This window comes from Oxyura jamaicensis, chromosome 33 (genome assembly GCF_011077185.1).
Source record: "Oxyura jamaicensis isolate SHBP4307 breed ruddy duck chromosome 33, BPBGC_Ojam_1.0, whole genome shotgun sequence".
Classification (NCBI taxonomy): domain Eukaryota; kingdom Metazoa; phylum Chordata; class Aves; order Anseriformes; family Anatidae; genus Oxyura; species Oxyura jamaicensis.
In genome coordinates this window covers 1,454,600-1,474,516 of record NC_048924.1, presented here as the reverse complement: position 1 = coordinate 1,474,516, position 19,917 = coordinate 1,454,600, and the positions used below count along the sequence as shown (strand labels likewise).

Here is a 19,917-nt window from a genome sequence, read left to right as displayed (position 1 = left end):
TTGAATAGCTTGGGCTAGGTCTGTATGGATGCCAGCTGTACATTGCGTGGCTGCATTCTTTCATTTCCAGCTCATGCTTTTCTTTTAACCCTTCCATTGCCCCTTCCTTTGCGCAGGCTGTGAATTATGATATATATTATTTTTGAACCTCCTTGTAGGCAGCCTATTCTTCATCTTCTCTAGGAGTGCTCTTTAGGGAGCCTGGAATATGTCTGTGTGTGTGGCAGGGTATGTGGGTAACCCCATTTTTGTGCCTGCTTTATTTGGCCAACAAATGTCAGCTGCAATGCCTGCTCATGGAAAGAAAAGAAGTGAAATAGCATAGTTCACTCGGGAGGGATGTGCAAATGACTCAGAGGGGCTGGGGAAGGACAGGGGGAGGATATGGGACGTGGGGGCACAGCTCCTGGTCTGGTGGAATCTCAGTGCTGCCCCAAGGTGTGCTTTCATTTTGTGGGAACGTGGTGCAAGCCCGTTCTGCCAGCATCTCTCACCCATGGCAAGCCTGTTTGTGTCTGCCCGTGTGTTCAGACAGGGTGTGCTCTGCGTGTGCCGCCTGCCCCAGGCAAATCTTCTGTCCATGTGAAGCACTTCATGAAGCAAAGGGGGGATTTTGTTCTCTCCTGCGGCTGGGGGGAGCAAAGTGGGGGTGTCCCCATCTGCCCGCGCCCTCCAGGCTGTAATCCCCCTCCCCACCTCTTCCAGGTACTGTCATGGGGGGGCAAACCCCCATTCACTTGGTGTCCCTTACTTTTGACGTGGAGACTCCCCATTCAGCTCCGTCCTTCGTGGATTCAATACAGCAACAATATTGCTTCTGTGATGGGGCTGCCTGGGGAGGACAATGCACGTGGGGCAAACAAGCCTTGTCCTCTCTATCCTGCTCTGTTTGCAGCCTGAGAAGGGCTGGGAAGGAAGCCAGGGCTGTGCACGATTCCTCCCTCCTGCTCTTGTGTCACAGAGCTCGACTCAAGCCTCTCTGCCCCGGTGAAGCACCCAGCCCCCTGCTATGCCCTCATTGCTCTGTGCCCAGATGCAGCAGGGCCCACTGGTTGCTGCCACTGCTCCCCAACCCTTGGTCGGCTCTGAGATGCAGTGGTGGAGAGATGCTGCAGCCAAGCATCCTCTGCATCTCCCTGCCCTCTGCAATCCGAGCCCTGAGTTCAGCATCTCTGGGGCAGCTGCTTCCCACCCTGCAGCTGCCTCCCCAGTGCTGCGGTGTGCATCTTCCCTAGCGTGCATCCTCCCCATCGCTGCCTGTGGCTGCTTGCCTCTCTTTTTTTTTTAATTTTTAGCTGTTTCTTTCCCGGCTTCCCCCTGTGCTGCAGGCTGGGAATGGTACGGTCCTCCCTCCAGCTCCCGTTGCTCCGTGGATATTGCTAGAAGGTGAAGGCATCAGCGCACGCTGCGGAGGCTGCAGCGGCTGCAGCCAGCCCCGAGACACCCGGGAGAGGAGGCAGAAGGGACTCGGCGTGGAGGCTCCTGCTCATCTACGGCCTTCTCCTTCTGCCAGCCTCACGCAGGGGCTGCCTGCAATCTTAGCAAGACACCATGACCCAGGGCAAGGTAGGTGGGAGGCCAGCGCTGGGCTGATGGGTCGTCATGCATGCATAATTGTTGCATGGCTGGGGGGTGTGAATGGGCTGGAGTGAGGGGGCTTAAGGGGTAAAACAATTGCTATGGAGGGGGGAGCTGGGTATCAGTGGAAAGCCTGGTTTGGGGTGCACTGGTCCCTGTGGTGGGGGGTGTTTTGGCAGAGGAAGGGGATGGAGGTGATTATGGGGTTGGGGGCTGTTTTTTCTGCTGCTGCATGTGGAGCTCAACCCTGCCTTGGGAGCGGTGGCTGTTTCTTCCACCCATCCTGGATGCTGGGGATGGGGTGCCCCAATGCTCTGCTTCCCAGGAGGGGGGGGGGCAGTGCATCCTCTGCCAGCACATTGCACCATTGCCATGACAACGAGGCTGGAGGCTGCCTGGATGCAGGCAGCGCTGGCCCTCCTGCATCTCTTTGCTCATCTGCAGGGTCTTGCGGCCACCACATCTGTGAGAGCAGAGGAGGTGGCATGGTTATCCCGAAGCAGCTGGGTCAGCTCATGGTGTGCGTCCTGGGATACTCTGAAGGGCTTTTTGCACCTTCTAAATTAAGACCTTTGCACAGGGACTGTGCTGTCCGACTCAGGGCTTGCTAGTCTGTCTGCTTCATTTTGCACTTTTTGGGTCCTGTGACCCAGGGGTTGCTGTCCCTGATGCTGAGCTGGCTCCTGCCTTGGCAGCAGGGACAGGGTAGCAGGCTCGTAGCTTATCCTGGGACAACAAAGATACTGCTAGAAGGTTAAAGAGATAATATGCCAAGGAGAAGAAAGTTGTCATATGTCCCGATATGGAGTTCAACCCTGCCATGGGAGCTGTGGCCCTTTCTCTTTGCTGGGACTTCGTAGTTTGATGATGTGGGTTCCCAAATCCCTTAGCTGCATCTTGGAAGGCAGAGAGGAACAAGTTGGTTGGCACTTTCTGGGGTCTTGGAGAAACTCCCCAAAATGTAGTTGTAAGTGAAAATGAAGGAGCTGAGGTGGTGTGTGTGTTTTGTCTAGAAACTGAAAATCTTTATTTTGAGGGGAAATTCAGAAACGAGTAGGCTGAAATGCAAAAAATGAGTTGGATGCTTTCCAGTGTTACACTTGAGCCTGAGGCACACAAAGGGCTCTGGGCAAGGCTGTCTCTACCCTCAGACTTGCTTGGTTAGCTACAGTTTTTCATCCCCTTTGTCATGCTGAGTGTTTTCTCATCTCTTAATCAATCGGAGGATGCTTGTTACTGGGGGGGCGGAGATGAGTCCAACACCAGGAGCTGCTGGGTCTCCTCTCTCTGGTTCCTGGGACCAAATGGAGGAGCCCCAGACCTCTGCCCGTGCCTTTCTGGGTTCCCATTGCAGGGTTTTGCAGGGATGTTTCTTTGCCATTTTATAGTCTAATCTCCTTTACTTCTGTGCAGCTGTCTGTGAACAACAAGCCCCCCAACCCTGAGGGGCAAGGGGAGAAGAAGGACAATGCCACGGCTCCACCAGCCCCTCCAACCTACGAGGAGGCGACAGCAGGAGAGGGGATGAAGGCCAGCGCTTACCCTCCTCCCCCATCAGTCCCGCTCCACCCCAGCTGGGCTTACGTCGACCCCAGTAAGTCCTCCTGTGGCTGTACCCAGGGTGAGCCCCTTGCAAAGGGGGGAGAGGGGTGCAGAGATTGCCCTAGGGCTTGTGAAGGAGAGGAGCCAGGGACGTGGCCCCCACTGGGAGCCCTGGTGGAGCTCACTGTAGAGTTATGGCTATTAGCTATATATATAATTAAATAATAATAATAAAAAAGACCAGATCGCCAAAGCACTAAACCATTCTGCCTTCCAGATATGGGAATAAAGCCCTGTGCTTTGTCCCTTTCCAGTATGGGGATGGTGAAATCCTGGCTCCCAGCTTGCTGGGCTGGGCAGTGCCAGCTCCCAGGGCTGGGGAGCGTCCTGGTGCGGTGCTCCCAGCACTGCAGGCTGCAGTCTGCTCCCCCCTTCCAGCTCCTGCTTCTTTCACAGAAGCTGCTGAACCGGCAGAATTGACATTGTGCCATCAGTGATGTCTGGCTGCTGCGGGCGGGTGTTCAGAGCCGGTGGAGGTTAAAACCCCGCTGGACTCCAAGGCTGAATTGTTCCAGCGTCGGTTTGCATAGCCACGAGCGTGACCCCTGGGCAAACAAGAATCTTTTCTTCCCGGGTGCCACGTGCAGCCTCCACTCGGGGCTGTGACAAGCGGACAAAGGTCTGGCTGTGCCCGATGCAGGGGAGCCAGGGGACGCAGGATGTGGCGGCTGGCAGGAGGGAACGAGCACGCAGGGCTGCTGGGGGCAACTGCTCTGTCAGCACGCTTTTAGCTGCAGAGAGCACTGGATTTAAGGACTCCCAAGTCCTTTTGCTCTGCTACATCCTCCTCCTCTGCTTTGTTTGGCAGCTGCCCATTCCGGCCAGCAGGGACGGCTGCAGCTGCAGGGATGAAGAGCTTTAGGGAAGGGGCAAGAGCAAGCTGAACCCACCTGAGATGTGTGTGCCTGCATGGTCTGATGGTTTCACAGACTTTTTTCCATTCTTGCTCACCTTTGGGGATCAGAAAGAGGGGATAAATAACCTCCCAGCTTGCTGTAATAACCCTCTGGGTCTTTCTACTGTCATAATGAATTACAATGAGTAAACCCAAATGGTTTAGGACGCTGAGTTCTGGGTATCGCAGAGACCTGGTTTAGGTGATGCATCATGTCTCAGCTGCACTGTGCGTTGCAGCTCCCATAGCAGGGTCTGGAGGTGGGGGGACATGCCACGGGGCTCTGTCTAACGGCTTATATGAGGCTGGAAGTAGCTGGAGGGGAGTGACACGTGTTCTGGGTTGCCTCCTTGAGTCGCAGGCTGAGGACACACTGCCTTGCTACCTCAAACAGGGCCATGGGTGGGAGACGACTGGTGCTAGGGACACTTTCCAGGGAGGAGGAAAACCCTCTGCTCCTCTGAGGCATTTAGATCCTTAATTTGGTGTTTAGGTGCATTGATTGCTTTGAAGCAGGAGGCACCGAAGTGCCCTGGGGACATGGGCCTCAGGTGCTCTTGGCCTCGCAGACGATGACAGATCTTGCAGAAATGAGGACGCGTGGCAGGAGTGCATCCCTGCTGGGGCATAGAAGACAGCACAAGAGATTTATTAGGCACAAAAGAAGCATGAAGGATTCATTTCCTGCCAGTGGCATCCTTAGATCCAGCTTCTACAATAAGAGCAAGCAGCCTTTGACCTGTAAAATAGAAGAAATTTAGGACCAGGGCCTTGAATTTGGCTTTGCTGGTGTCTGCAAGCCTGTCTTCGGTTTGCGTGGGCTTTGCCTCCATCTGCCCAAAGGATCCGAGTATCACTGAGCTATACAGCTTTGAGGAGGAGAGGCATCTGTCAAACAGGCAGGGACAGGAATGTATAGCTGGTGTAATCACATAAGCCTTGTTTCTATAGGAAACCCAGCTAGAAGACTTAGAAACACAGGTGGGGGTATTTGCAAGAGAAGTAACGCAGGGGAACGATGTGCTAAGATCACTCAGTTCTTATCATCAGATGTGGTTTCAGTATTTTATTTTTTTTTTCTTAAGCATGAGGCTCAGGAGTGGGAGAAAGCTGCAAGAAAATCCAGCAACAAGAGCTCGTGTCACAGAGCCCTCAGCAAAGCAGAGATGAGCTGTGTGGTGCCCCCAGCAGCTGCACTGGAGTTCTTTCCCCTTGCTGAGGCTTGCTCACAAATTGGTCTGACTGCGTGCATAGAAACTGGATTCAGGGATGTCCCTTCTGAAAAAGCTGGCTGAAATGAGCTTCTCCCAGAGAAGAAGACATGCTCTTGACATAAAAAATGATGCAGACACAACCTAAGCTCAGGCAATTACGGAGCAGCGAGGGAATCCTCCTGCACCGGAGCCCCTGATGGGAATGACTGCGGTGCTGAGTCACAGCTCCTCTTGGGGATGTTTCAGTGTTCTGTGACAGGTGAATGAGGTGATGGTACAAGACCTCTAATTGTCATTAAAGAATTGCTGTTATTGTAGACAGGAATAAACCCTGGCATCCTTGCTGTGTTGGGGCTTGCAGAAGTATTTTTCCCCTTTTTGTTCTTGAAGATGCTCCTAGTATGCTAGAGGAACGAGAAGGGAGCAGAGCACATCCCAGCACACCTCATTTTCATGGTGCAGTAAGAAAAAAATAAAATTGGGGCCTCCTGTAATTGATCACTGGGGTCAAATTATTGCGGCTTGAGAGGGAGCCGGGCGATGGGAGCTGATCTCTGGCTTCTGCTTCAGGCACAAGCCCCAGCTATGGCAGCAGTGGGTACCCCGGGGACACGGAGATGCTCACGACCTTCAGCTGGGATGACAGGAACGTGCGCAGGGTGTTCATCAGGAAGGTAAGGGGCAAGAGCCGTGTCTCTCCAGGCTCAGCCTCCTCCTGCAAAGGCCGGAGACCAGCCCCGCTCTGCCAGAGGAACCTGGCTGCCCTGGCTTGGGCTCTCCTGGACCATGGAGCTGCCCTGAGTTGGGTGGGAAGTGGGGAGTCTGCGGCTCGCCCACGGGCTGCCTCTTGTTCCAGGTTTATGCCATCCTGATGGTCCAGCTCTTGGTGACTCTCGTTATTGTGGCTTTCTTCACCTTCTGGTAAGTGGTGTAGCCGTAATGCTCGCTTTGTCCTACGCATGATCTGCTCCTGTACGACCCATTACGCAGGGGTTTTTCTGTTCTGTAGGTACGTGAATTGTTTCATGTACTTCAACATAAAAACAAGACTGAGGGGCCCCTGAGAGGTTCTTCTGCCATCCCCGCTGAATGTCCCCTGAACAGTGCACCATCCCTTCTGGGTGCCATCCCCAGCAGAGACACAAGCTGCTCGCCCCCATATTTAACTGCTGCTTCAGCCATGCCCTGTATTTTTTTTCTTTCGGGAGGTATCGGTGCCATCAGAGCCCCAGCTGTAGGGACTGGGTTACCTGCCCTCGCAGAAGCGGATACCCCATGTTCACGCCGCTAGCTCAGGTGACTGAGCATTTTGGGCATGTGCAGCTCATGTTGCCTCCGGAATAAATAATGAATAACTGTCAGCCCGAGGAGCTGACCTCCTTCATTGCTTCTCGGAGAAAGCAGCAGCCACACTGCAAGTCCAACGGTGTCACCGATAAGAGCAGGGCTGTCCTGCTGACTTGACAGCTGGAATTTCTGTCCAGCTGGTTGGTCTGCTGGGTAGAGTCCGCTGTGTTTTCGCACATATCCCCACTCTGTGTCACCCCTTGCACATTCCCAGGTTTAATTTAGCAGCAACCTGTAAAGTGATTGGCATTTTTATGCTCTGCTCAGTGTCCCTTTTCTGTCTTGCAGCGAACCGGTCAAGGGGTACATTCAGACACATTCTGCTTGGTACTGGGCTTCCTAGTGAGTATCTCTGTCTTCTCCTCTGGCCATGCATGCTCTGAACAGCTCTGGATGTGGCTGTAGTGATGCAGAAACATTTTCCAAACACTTTTGTATCTTGTATTTGAGGAGTTGCTCCAATATGTGTGCAGGGGAAGCCAGGGAAATTCATGGATATTTTTGAGGTGAGAACAGAAAAATAAAACTTCACGTAAAAGAGCCTGAGACATGACATGCACTGGAACCTCCAAATAATTCCCAAAAGAGGGCTTGTTGCTCTATGAACCAGGGTCAAAGTAAATACATGAGTGTTGCTTGCAGAGCAAACTGGGTAAAACGGAGGAGCTTCCAGGTAAGCTCTGCAGAAACCCAGATGTGAGAGCTGAAAATACACAGTCGGTACCTGCAAGGCTTAATTTTGCATCCTCCCATTGAAAGCAAGGAGGTTGCCTGGGTTTGTATCCCATGTCCTGATAAGCAACAAATGAAGCAGGATGTGGGCAGTGTTGGGGTGGGTGCATTTGGAGATACCAGGGTGAGTCTGGCCCTGTCTCTGTTGGGGCTGTCATGCCAGGCTCATCATTGGGGAGCAGCCTTTGGTGCCCAGACTTTGGGATTCCATTCATTAGGGCAGCCTGGTCTGAAAGGTCAGAGGTAGCTAGGCTGCACCTCCGTGCGTTAACATATTTGCAGTTGTGCTGTTTTCTGGATGCTGCTTGGGTTAGTGCTGCTAATTAAGCAGGCAGAGAGCACGATGCAATTGCTTGTGAATGAGGTTCTGTGAACCTGGCTTTAATTAGTTCACACCCAAATCATGAAATGTGTCCAGGCCCGGAGATGAGACACCAGCTTATATAACTTAGAAAAAAAAGGACTTGAAATAGCAATAATAGAAGGCAACTGGCAGCAGCATGCTTCTTTGACCTTAAAAGAAAATAATTTGCTCATCCTTGGCCAATTGGTAGACTGGAGAAGCAGTTCTGCCTTGCAGGGAGACAAGACCAAGGTCTCTGCTTTTACCTGTGGGCTCATCTCTTGCTGCTTTCTGGCCAGTTAGCATTTACTTCTTCCTATCCTTCAGCAGGAGCAAAATTGTCTTGGGCCAGCTGGGGACACGTCCTGTACTTGAAGGACTTAAATTCTGTCTGTCCCTTTCAGCAAGTCAGCCCTTCCCTCCATCCCCAGTGTCCCCAGTTGCTTTCTCTGGTCTGGGTCTGGGTGTCCTTCATGCAGAGACCTGACCTAATGTAATTCATCTACAATAAAATTCAACAGATGAATAAAAATTCATCTACAATAACCTGACCTAATGTAATTCATCTGACCTAGTGTAATTCATCTACACCTCTGAATTAAAAGTGGGCGCCTTTGGGCTGCTCGGTGATGGCTCAGGGAGAATAAAGCAAGAGCAGATGTTTGTAGTGAGTGCAAAGGAGATGGAAAACTGCAGCAGCCCTCTTTGCTCCCTGCTTGCTTTCCATCTGCTGAGCTGTGCCCACTCCAGCTTTCCTGGTTTCCCTGTGGGAGAGCAATGCTCAGGTTTATCTTTGGTGCATTTATCATGGCCCGTGGGTTTTGCCGTCATGTTCATTTATTAGACCTAAGGTGACTGGCTATCGCGCTGCCATCGGCATGCTTGGAAGCTGCTCTCCCCCCCAGGCACAAGGGTGAAAGTAGGTGAGCAGGTTCCCACTGTGCCGTACCCCATCGGCAGCGTGGAAAAACACCCGGGCTGCGTGACGGCCGGGGCAGAGGGAGACCATCCCTCAGCTCCGGGAGTTTTGCTTTGCTGAAGGGTCAAGTCATGTGAGATAAATAACTCGTAGGTGACCTGGGGATGGCATGTGCACCAGCATGTTAGGCTCGGGTCTGTGAGCTTCGGTGTCCTCAGAGGATCCTTCCTCCAGGGCTGGTGTGGTGGCACAGGACCAATTCCCTTCTCCAACCTGACCTTCCCCCTGACCTCAGGCAAGCCACTTAAACTAAGATTCATGGGGCTGGTGGAAGGGCTGCTGAAATCCCAGCAGGATGCCTTGAGCCCACCAAGCCAGGTGGGATGCCAGTGATGACAACGAGGGGCAGAGCCGAGCGACCTCCAGTCAAGGGACTCACGCAGCGAGGAGTCGTCAACAACAAACGCCTTTGGGTGCTCCACCTGCCCTGGCCCTGAACGCTACCCTTGCTCTGCTCCAAAATAATCCGTCAGGTTTTCCAAGGATGGCTGTGCTGTCCCACCTCAGGGACTGCCATAAGCACAGCAGGCAGCTTTAGGCAGAAAATGACTTCAGCATGAGGCAGTTTCTGCCTCGCTTCCTACCCAGCCTTGACTTCTGGCACAGTGCTTGCATTTAAGCGATGCGACAGAGCACTAAGGCTTGTCACCTGGAGACTTCTCTCCTGCTTCAATACACAATGCTTATGTCTTCATCCCTAATCTGCTTCTTCTCTTCTCTTTGCAGTGCTGTTTTCTTTGTGACCTACTTGATTCTTGCTTGCTGCTCTGGACCCAGGTAAAATATTTTCTTTTTGGATTTCAAACAGCCCAGGGAAGTGAAGGATGAATGCTCTCGTCTTGCTGCAAACATGACCAACAGCATTGCAGAGACAGGATGGGGTTGTGCTGGGGCAATGATGCAGGGCCGGAGGTGGCAGCTGTCCTTCCAGGCCCGACGCAGCTGTGAGTTGTTGCAATGCTGCATTAAAAGCTGAAGTCAAATTGCAACTGGAAGGGTAGATGTGTTGCAGCCCCAACTGCACTGCTGCATTGCTCCCAGTGCTCGCTGTTAAATACCACAGGGAACGGTCGTCTTTGCTTTTGCTGGCACAGGGCACTGCTGGCTGCTTTGCTGCAATCTCATGGGGGCATTTGCCCTCTTGGCCTCAGAGCACCCCGAATGCTCTCTCATTCCCAGCGGGATGACTGTCCCCGTGCACCACCGCTGCCATTTGCTGCACAGGCCATTCGTTACGTGGCACATCTTATGCAACCCGTTGTGGAGCGCCGCTGCCTACTGCTGCCCTCTGCATCGCCGGGCTGACCAGCCCCTGTTTATTCACTTGCAGGAGGTATTTCCCATGGAATCTGATCCTGCTGAGCATCTTTGTAAGTAGCACATCTGGACAGTGTCGGCCCTGCCCCTCCAACCAGTGCGGGTTTCACAATGGCTCTAGGCAGGAGAGAAAAGAATCTGGGCTCTGAATTCCTGCAGAAAGCAGGAATTTAATCCTCCAATTGCCCTGCACTTGGGCTGAGGAGCTGTAATTGAACTGAAATGTGATAAGCAGGAAAGAAGGGAGCCTCTGTTTAAACCCTTCTTCACCGAGAGGGCTGTCGCACACTGGAACAGGCTCCCCAGGGCAGCAGTCACTGCCCCAGGCCTGCTGGAGTTCAAGAAGCATTTGGACTGTGCATGTAGTCACACGGTCTGAAATTTTGGGTAGAGCTGTGTGGTGCCAGGAGTTGGACTCGGTGGTCCTTATGGGTCCCCTCCAACTCGGGATATTCTATGGTTCTGTGATAAAACAAAAGGCCTGTGGAGGCTGGTCGGCTGTGGGAGCTGGGGTAGGGTGCTGGAGGCCTGTGCAGGAGGGTGGAAGGATGGGGAAGGTGGGACTGCTGATGAGAAGCTGCCCTCACATTAACCTGTCCTGTGGACATTCATCACCAGAGTATTAGAAACTGTGCAAAAATTGCTTCTCCTGGGCTTCAGTTTGAGGTTTCGCTGCCCTTGTAGTTATCATTGTTCCTGCAACTGAGATGTTTATCTGCTGAGTCTCTCTTCCTGGGACATGAATGCAAGAATAACGTGGCTCTCTTTCCCTCCCAGACCCTCTCCATGGCTTATCTCACTGGGATGCTTTCCAGGTAGGCTGACCATGGTCCCTGGAGGTTTTCTGGTCCTATGTCCTGGACTTTTCTGTGGGAAAACTGCCCGGTTTCTGAAATAAAAGGACCACTTGATTTCTTTGGAGCTGTTCTGGTAGCCGCTTAAAGTCACCACCTTCCTGTTTTAAAAACACTTTAAAGAAGCTCTCTGAGGGCCATGGTGCCATCCCTTCTCTGTCACCAGTGGGGCAGAACAGGGTGGTTCTTGGCTGCGCTGAGTCCTATAGGAGAGCCAGGGATGAGGCAGTGCCTGCACAGATGGCTGTAGGGGACTGCCATAGACTGATCTCACCCCTCCCGATAAGTAGCAGTCTACCAGATGGGGCCGGAGTGACACAAGGAGCTTATTTTCCAGCAGTTTCATCTATTTTGTAGTCTGCAGCTTGCTCCCTTTTGCTTGTTTTTACTGTTACAATCTGCTCACAAGATCAGCCCTAGTTCACGTGGGTCCCTGGTGATGAGGCAGGCGAGCCAGTGGGTGTTGATGGATGTGTGCAGGGCACAAAGAAAGTGGTGGCTTCAGCAGCGCAGGGAAAATACCAGTGATATCGCTCTCCAGTCAAACCGAAGGGGAGAGTGGGGGGCTGGCTCTTGGGGCTGCGCCTGGTGCTGTAACCAAAGTCAGCGGGCAGACATACGAGTATACATATTTGTATGTATAAGCCTGTAGTCTTTCTGCCTGTTCAAATCCTGCCCTGCAGATTTCCAAAACTCACCCCCCCGTTACAAGCATATCCACAGAGTAACAGTGGCTACAGCCTTCTGATTTCTCATTGTGCTGCAATGTCACTCTATTTTTGTTACCTCCCAGTTTGAATCCTCCCCTTCTCCATCTGTCCATGGACAGAGAGATTTTTATAGCAAGTCCTCATCTTAGCTGCTCATGAGTTCCCAGGAGGAATAGAGGTGTCCTCCTGCCTACCCTACTCTATTTAAAGCAGGAGGAAAACCCATCTAGTGTTTTTTGGGTGTTTTCTGTCTTTCCTTCCCTTTTGACACTAAGAATGATCGTTGATAAGCTTGGTGCTGCTTGTGCTCTAAGGACTCACGCTTTTCCTGGACACCCCCACTGAGCTTCTGCCTATCTTGACCTCTCCTCCCATCCATCCCTTGGAAACCCTAGAAAAGTGGCTCTGCTGTTAATTTTGCAGTTATTACAATACCAAGTCGGTCCTTCTGTGCCTGGGGATCACGGCCCTGGTGTGTCTGTCTGTCACCATCTTCAGCTTCCAGACCAAGGTCAGTCTGTGCCGCTCAGTCCCTCTGGAGAGGCAGTAAATGGGGTCTGGCAGTGTGAAGGAGCAGGTCTGAGGGGCTCTGGGTGCAGGAGTGATCTGGGGGATGCTGCGGTGCAAAGTGAAGGTTATGCAGGTAACGAGGGGTATGTTGGGGTATAGGTGGGGTGAGAAGATGCTAATCTATGGGGTAAGTTGTGAGTGGGTGTTTTTTGGTTTGCTTTTTAGGATTAGGCTAGGATACGTGAAGGCACTAACATAAATGTGCATGAAGGGCTTTTGGATATCAGGGATGAGATGGGTACAGAATTGGTGCCCACGGTAATAAAGGAGGTATGGTGAGTGTTTGGCTCTGCCATAGGGATGGGAGCTGGGCTGCAGGACCTGAGATGCAGATGGAGGAATTGCCATCTGACAACAAGATGGGTGCAATGCTGGGGAGTCCCTCCCTGCAGGTGGGGGTGCTTCCCCTCACTGCCTCTGCAGGCCCCCCTGCCCTTTTAATGCAGTGCTCTTTGCCTCTGCAGTTTGACTTCACCTCCTACCAGGGTGTCCTCTTCGTGATGCTCATGGTGCTCTTCTTTGGTGGCATCATTCTGGCTGTGATACTGCCCTACCAATATGTGAGTAACAACCCGCGTCCCTCCTTCCTCACCCAGTCCCCATCAGCATACAGCAGGCAAGCTCCAGGGCTTGTCTTCAGAGGGGCGTCCTGAAATGTGCAGAAACACCAGCAGAAATGGAAAGCCAGGTGGCTGTTGCCTGCCTGTTGTACAATCAGATATCAGGCTGCAGGACAGCACTGGCCTGGGACTTGAGGAAGTTTGCTTCTGTCCCTGCAGCTGTGGAGTGACTCTAAAGCAGGTTGCACCACCTGCTTGTGCCTCAGTTTCCCCTCCACTAAAAGCAGGGTGGTGAGCTGGCTGAAATGTCCTGCCCTGAATCTGGAATAAGAGCCCTGATTTGTCTGGGGCAGGCCTTGGTCTCTGGACAAGTGCAGCAGTGAGCCTGTCCGGCCAGGCTTGGCTGTATCCACACTACCGTGGGGCACAGTTCTGCGATGTTTACATCTTGAGGCTCAAATTTTTCTGACAGAAATAAGCCTCTCTGGGAGGTGATTGAGACCCCAGGAAGAAGTCCAGACCATGACAACCACCTTGCTGCTCCTCCAGCTGCTGCCAGTCCCTCTTGCATAGCCTCCCATGCCAGCCCTCTGCATCCCTGCTCTTGTCTTGAACCTGGTGTTGTCTGTGTCCAAGCAAGACCCTGGAGCTGCTTGTGACTGCGCCTGATAGAGGGTTTGGTGTGGCAGCATGGAGCATCTGGTCTCCATCCAAGAGCCTCATTAGGTGAGTCGTCATCCAGGCAAGAGCCTGACAGACTCTGGAAGAGATCCTGATGAAAGAGGGAAGGTGTGTGGGGCCGTGGGGCCACCATTAATCACCCTGAATGCCTGCTTGTCCTGCTGACAGCAGCACCTGGCTTTGATCACGGCAGCCTTTAAGTGCCCTCCAAACCCTTCACACCTCACCTGGCTCCTCTGGGGACTTGAGTCATAATCAATGGGCCAGACCTGCGGGAGATGCTCCTGCTGGTACCAGCCCCGGAGTTGACCTGATGATGCACAAATACATGAGCTGGTGCTTCCAAGACCAGAAGCTTGGTTTTGGGTTGGCTTGGCTTGGCATCCATCTCCCCTCTTCTGCAGACGTGTGCGTAAACCAGGTGGCGGTGCCAAGCTGCTGCCATTAAACTGTTGAGACAACTGCTTTTTATCTCGCAGCCTGTCAAGATAAGCATAGCTTGAGGCAGCTTGTAATGAGCTTGTCTATCTCGGGAGGCAGGCTGTGATCTCGGGGCTGAATCAGCCATCCATGTGGGCAACTTCTCTTGGAATGCAAGCAACATCTCCGTTAGTGCTGTAGGTTACTGTGCCACAGCAAGCAAGGGCTGGGATTTAGTCTTAATTTCCTGCTGTGACTCCATCAGATGAACACACTTCAGCTTTAATTAACATGAAAAACTTCATCTGGCTCTTGGAAGCAATTGGTGTTTCTTCCAGTGGGATCAGCTCGGCTGGATAAATAAACACCTTCTAGGGCTGCTGCAAAATACATTTCCATCAGGGCTGTGCTGAGGTTTCCACAGAGACTGCAGCTGTGTTGAAATAGGCTATTCAGAAACACAAGCACCTGCTCTGGAAGCTTATGAGCCAAATAGACATAAAGACCAAAGTGAGAGAGGAAACTGAGGCACAGTGACTATCTTTGCCACAAAAAGGACAACAAACTGGGTTGGAACTGGAAGTGGTGCAAAGTCAGGGCTATTAGAGCACTTTCCCTAACTTGTATCCTCCACGTGAGAGCCAAGCTCTCTTCTGTGTCAGGTCCTAACTAACCAGTACTCCTGCAGGCACTGACTGATGGATTTGTTTCTGTAGGTTCCCTGGCTCCACGCGATCTATGCTCTGCTGGGTGCCGTTATCTTTACTATGGTAAGTGTGGTGCTGGTCACAGGGCCTGCGAATGTACTGGCAGGAAAAATGAGCAAGTAAATGTGGAATAAATGCTTCTTGCCTTGAAGGGTGCCTAGGGAAGGGAGAAGAGTAAGCTTCAGGATTGCAGAGATCTCCACATCCTCCAATGGCTCATGAATAGCAATTACTGCAGTGACCTCAGCCTTGTCCTGGGAAGGTGCTGGTGTACGTGACGGTGCTGGTGCTGAGCATGGTGCGGTTGGCAAACCCATGCTGTAAGCGCAATACTAGGTGTGAGCAGCAGAAAGTATTGTAGGGGCAGGGCAAAAGGCAGCTCCACAGCAGGAGCAGAGACCAAGCTCTGACACAGCAGTAGGAGCCAGACTGCAGTGCTCAAAGGGAGCTCAAGGATGAAAAGAGGCAGCAAAAGTGAGCAAAGTCAAGGCAGGGCTGGTGGGGTGGCAGTGGACCAAGGAGTGGGTATGAACTTCCATAACAAAGGGAGGTACTGGACAACAGTCAGAGACCACGGTCTGGGATTAAGGGGCATTAGGAAGGTTCACTGCAGGCAGGAAAAGCCCTGAAACAGGGCAGCTCCTCGTCCTGAAGTTGAACAGGTTTCATTCATTCTTCCATCTGCTCCCTGGCTCTCCCTCCTGTGAGCCTTTTCCCGGAGCGTGTCCCGGCAGTGCCGTGCTTGCCATTCGAGTGTGGGCACTGTTTGGGAAGGTGCTTGGCATTGCCTTGAGGTGAGGGTCAGGAGAAGGGCTGCCTTGGGGTTCAAGGCAGTGCACGTTGGGCATGGTGTGAATAAGAACAGTTGAGCAATTTTATTTATTAGCTAATAAAGTCATTTCAAGTGAGCTTGGGTATTTCTTCTGTGATTCATGATTAAAGACTCTTCTGTAAAACACAAGGAGACTAAACGTCTTATTACCCTATAAACGTCTGTCAGAAACGCAGCTGGTGGAGGGAACTGTGCCAGGCTTCAGCTCAGCCTGACAATGTCTTGGGAGATCAGTTGTTGGTTGTGGCTGGGGAGGGCAGGGGTGCCAGCTGACCCCCAGCTGTGGCAGAGGTGTCCTGCCACAGCCCTGAAGAGCTCCATGCCAAGGCATCCATCCCAGGCTGGGTTAACCATGGCGAGTTGGAGATGATGATGTGCTTGAAGTCCTGCAGCATGGTTCAGGTTTTCGTGCAGCTGGACCACCACCCTGTTTCACAGCCCATGTTTCCTCCTCCAAGTGCTGTGTCCCTGCAGGCAGGCTTCATGGGAACAATCTGCCCTGTACTCAGGTGTGATTGCAGCTCAGGGAGGTGTTAGTTCCCCTCTGGGTCTGGCTATCTCTGCTGGTGGCTCTACAGACCTTGGTGCTGCCCAGGATCTGGGGTTTCCTGCTCTCTTTATTGCTCTGGTGGTGCTGCTGCAACGTCATGTTGGGCTCCAGAAATATCATTACCTGGCAGGTGTTTGTGAGCTGGGGAAAGGCTGGGAACAGCAAGGCCTAGGGACTGGCTGAGGTGGAACAGGCAGGACTGCTCCTGAGCTGACCCTGGGGACACAGTTGGCATGGATGAAGCAAAGTCTTGGGAATCACCTTGACGGAAGCAGGCCTGGAATAATAGTTAAGCTCAGGGTTTGACTATCAGAGTGAAATGAAAGAAAGGGAAGGTTGCAACTCAATCAGTGCATTGTTCAGAGCTTTTAAACGGCAGTTATGTCCCATAAAAAGTGGCAGTGCTCTTGTTGAGGGTACAGTGAAGCAACTGGGAGAACTCCTTACAGCAAAGCACTTTTTGCTTCCCTGTGCCAAATCTGCTTCTGACTGTTACTTGGTTTTCTCCTCTTCCTTCACAGTTCCTGGCTTTTGATACCCAGATGCTGATGGGGAATCGTCGGTACTCACTGAGTCCAGAAGAATACATCTTTGGAGCTCTCAATATCTACCTGGACATCATCTACATCTTCTCCTTCTTCCTCCAGTTCTTTGGCTCCAGCCAGGAGTGAGTGCAGCAAGGCAGTATCTTCTCTTTGCTGGCAAGATGCAGATGTTTAAAAAAAATATTAAAAGCAAAAGAGGGTTTAAAAACAAAACCAACAACAAACCGCCCTTTCTGGCCCACTAGCAGGCTCCATTCTATCAGCCGAGCAAAGCCCCTGGGTTCCTTTATGCAGCTTGTATATATGCTGTTAAGCCTTTGTGACCCAGACAGCAAAGCAGGGCTTAAGTGTTACGTCTGTCCTGCTCCCTCCACTCCTACTGAGATCAAACCAGACCAGAGACTGGGAGGCATGAGACCAGGATCTTCTCTTCCCCAGAGGCTGTCAGAGTTGCCTGTGTCCTGCACATCATGGGATGCTGAATCGCTGTGAACAGCTCTGCAAAGGGAAAATAATATTGAGGGAGGAGAGGTAGGGAATTTTACTAGGATGCTGGCAGGAAAACCTGAATGAAGGAAAAAAGCTAGGGGACCCCTGTTTCTCACCTGCATTCATTCAGAGCCTCACGGCCTCTGCAGAAAAATGTTCCAAATACTGCCTGCTTCTAGAAAGGCAGTGCATGGGAGCACATAGTCTGGGTGTCCCAGCAACCAGTCCTTCAGGCACAAGGGAACCTGTTGTTCAGGATGTTTAGCCTTTTTGAGGACATCCCTAATGTCCTGCAGAAATAATTCTTCTGCATCCTTTGCAGCTGGCTGTGGGGCTGAGGTTGCACTTTTTTCCTTCCCAGAGTGGGTCAGCAGGATCATTGGCTGTGGGCTCACCTCCCCAGCCCAGGAAATGTGAATGTCATTGTCCTGAATTGTGGCTCTTCACCTGGGAGGGTTGGGATCCCACATGAGGATTATTGGCAGGGAATGGCAGAGAACAGAGGAAAGATGCTGAGTGTCAGCCCGTGCAGGGCTAGGCACATCCTGATGTGGGAAGTGGGCGGCTGAGATCCTGTGATCCATCCTAAGGATCTGATGCCTTCACAAGTGTCTTGGTTGCTAGAGATTAATGGTCTTAAGTGGTTATTACCCAGAGACTGAGGCCAGGGTGCTTGCCTGTCGCTCAAAATGGGCACGTCTTTGTAGCAAACACCAGTGTCGCCTCTTCCTCTTGCTCTAGCCATTTTCTGGCTTTGCTCCCCCAAGCAGGGATGTCGAGGAAGGCAGTGGATGCCTCAGAGCGTGCAGGTAACTTTCCATCTTCCCCTTGCTCACATTCCCCTGTTTGGGGATCAGCTGGCTAATTTCTAACTGTAAAGCTCCAGGTGGAGATAAGAGGCCTTTTGCTCTTATTTAGAAAGCGATCCTTCCTGCTGATAGAAAGCCGTATCTTCAATCTCCCTGGAATGCCGGTGCAAATGCGTCACTGAGCTGCCTCTAGCAATCCCCGCGTGTTAGAGAAAGGCTATGCCAAAATGCTCCATACTGCACATTCCTCCTCTGCTGCTGCCCTGCCTGTTACCCCTCACATGTTGCATCCTCCCGCTGCACGTGCTCAATGCCCTGAGCTGGGCAGAGGAAAAGGAAAGTTACTGTGCAAAGAATAAATAAAACATGCTTCAGCCCCTCAGCGGCTGCACTGACCTTGTCTGTGACACAGGAGCAGAACTGATGCCTTCCACCTCCCCACTTAAAAAACAAAAATTTTAGGGATAAAGAAGACTACTAGGCTATCATTAAGTTCATGACGCCCTGTTTTCTGCAGTGCAGCATGGAGACAAAATAAATGCTTTGGGTTGCTGAGCAGGCAGAACTGGGATTAGGGCACTATGGAAGATGCACTAAAAACGTACAAAATTTGAGTTTAGAGAGTTTTTTTTTTTTTTTTTTTTTTTTTTTTTTTTTTTTTTCTCACTTGAACCCATGTAGGCACTTCCAAAATACCTTAGCAGACTGGCTATGCAGCCTCTCTTGCTCTCAGCAAAAGGTCTGTAGGTATTTCTGCTTTCCAGCTTTTGAGGAAGGATTATGGCATTATGTGAAGAGTTCTGATGGAAGTATTCCTAAAACTCCTCCAAAGGAGAACAATCCAGGCCAGAGCTCTGCAGACCCCTTTCTGCACTGGGACTTTCCAAACTGGCCCTGCACACCTTGGACCTCCGTATGAGAACACAGATCTGCAGCCCCCTCTGGATCTCTTGCTCTTTTTCTTTTTGGTGTGGAGTAAACTCTGCTGCTGCCTGAGCTGCTGCTGCCTCCTGGCTTTCTGCTTCCACATGGGAAAAGCTTGCATGGCACCTGCTGCATCTCCAGGCCACCCAAGCGGGGATGGCTTGCTGCCTTCATGGGACCCTCTGCAGGGCTCCCTTCTTGCATGTGTCCTGGTTCCTCTTCTGCGCTCACCCCATGGCTCGCAGGCATCCATGCCAGGCCCACTGAGAGCACTTGGATTGAAGGTGGAAGTCCCCGTGGGGCTAATGCAGGATTAGTGGTGAGACATAGCCACAGGCAGGTTTCTCCTGGGTTCCCTGACCCGCTGTGCAGGGGAGGTGCAGGGCTGCTTCACTTCCTCCATGTGGATGACCCTTACCTGAGGTCTGCATCATCCGGACCCCGGCTCTGTAACCCTGTGATCTTTTTGTCCAGCTATTCTTATGATTTCATTGTAAATAGGATTTTGTATTTTCTCTGAACATTGCTAATAAATTGTTGCAAAACTGTTAGTGCTGTTGTGAGGTCTCCTTACTGAAGGAAGGTCTGTTTGCACAGCTGGTGCTTCATCCCCCTGAAATAGAAAACACAAACAAGATTATAGTACGATGTGGCATAGCCTAAAGTTTTAGTGGAGACCAAGCTGGCTCTTCTCTGCTTATGACTAAGGCACGCATCCTACATGAAGCAATAAAATGCTTATGGCTCCAGCACAGGCATTACATGTAAAGTATTTGAGAACTGAGGGCCAAAGGTCTCCTTGGGTAAGACATCTGCTTTTGCTCAGACTTGGTTTAAGTGAGCATAGTATTCAAAACCAACTAAGTAGAGGCCAGCAAGTGTTGTAAGCAAGGTACCTGCTGAGAGCATTTCCAACTGCTTCTGGAGAGCAACCTGACGCACTAAGCTTTCTCTAGAGAGAGTGGGAAAAAATAAAAGCCTCCAGAGAGCTATTCACATGATGTTAATCAATGCCTACACTGGGCGGTGAAATCTCCTCTCTCCATTAGCCTTGGAGGGCTGATTAGTCCAGGCTGTCAGAGCTGTCAGAGGAGAGCGATACCAACTCCAGCATCTTGTTGCAACAGATCTCTGCTCCTTAGAAGGAGCTATGCCCAAAAGGCAGGTGTGAGATTTTGTCTCCTAAGAAGCATGGCTAAATGGTGAGATACAAACCATATAGGCTTTCCAGCCCACAGATGCATTTTGCTGCAGCAAGA

General features: G+C 51.7%; 1 protein-coding gene across 1 annotated transcript; it reads left to right on the top strand.

Moving 5' to 3' along the window:
- Positions 1–1,161: 1,161 nt before the first annotated feature.
- Positions 1,162–18,118, top strand: FAIM2 (Fas apoptotic inhibitory molecule 2). The gene is made up of 12 exons (XM_035308973.1): positions 1,162–1,566; positions 2,992–3,172; positions 5,860–5,963; positions 6,146–6,210; positions 6,925–6,978; positions 9,417–9,467; positions 10,021–10,060; positions 10,785–10,822; positions 11,995–12,082; positions 12,606–12,701; positions 14,519–14,572; positions 16,413–18,118. Exons 1-12 carry the CDS (start codon positions 1,552–1,554, stop codon positions 16,560–16,562), a joined length of 936 nt encoding a protein of 311 aa, XP_035164864.1. The 5' UTR covers positions 1,162–1,551; the 3' UTR covers positions 16,563–18,118.
- Positions 18,119–19,917: the final 1,799 nt, after the last annotated feature.

What these genes read in the sequence shown, in the direction of transcription:
- FAIM2 (XM_035308973.1), top strand. An exon ending in GCTTGCTGCTCTGGACCCAG is followed by an intron (nt 9,468 to 10,020) that starts GTAAAATATTTT and finishes ATTCACTTGCAG; the next exon opens with GAGGTATTTCCCATGGAATC. An exon ending in TGATCCTGCTGAGCATCTTT is followed by an intron (nt 10,061 to 10,784) that starts GTAAGTAGCACA and finishes TTTCCCTCCCAG; the next exon opens with ACCCTCTCCATGGCTTATCT.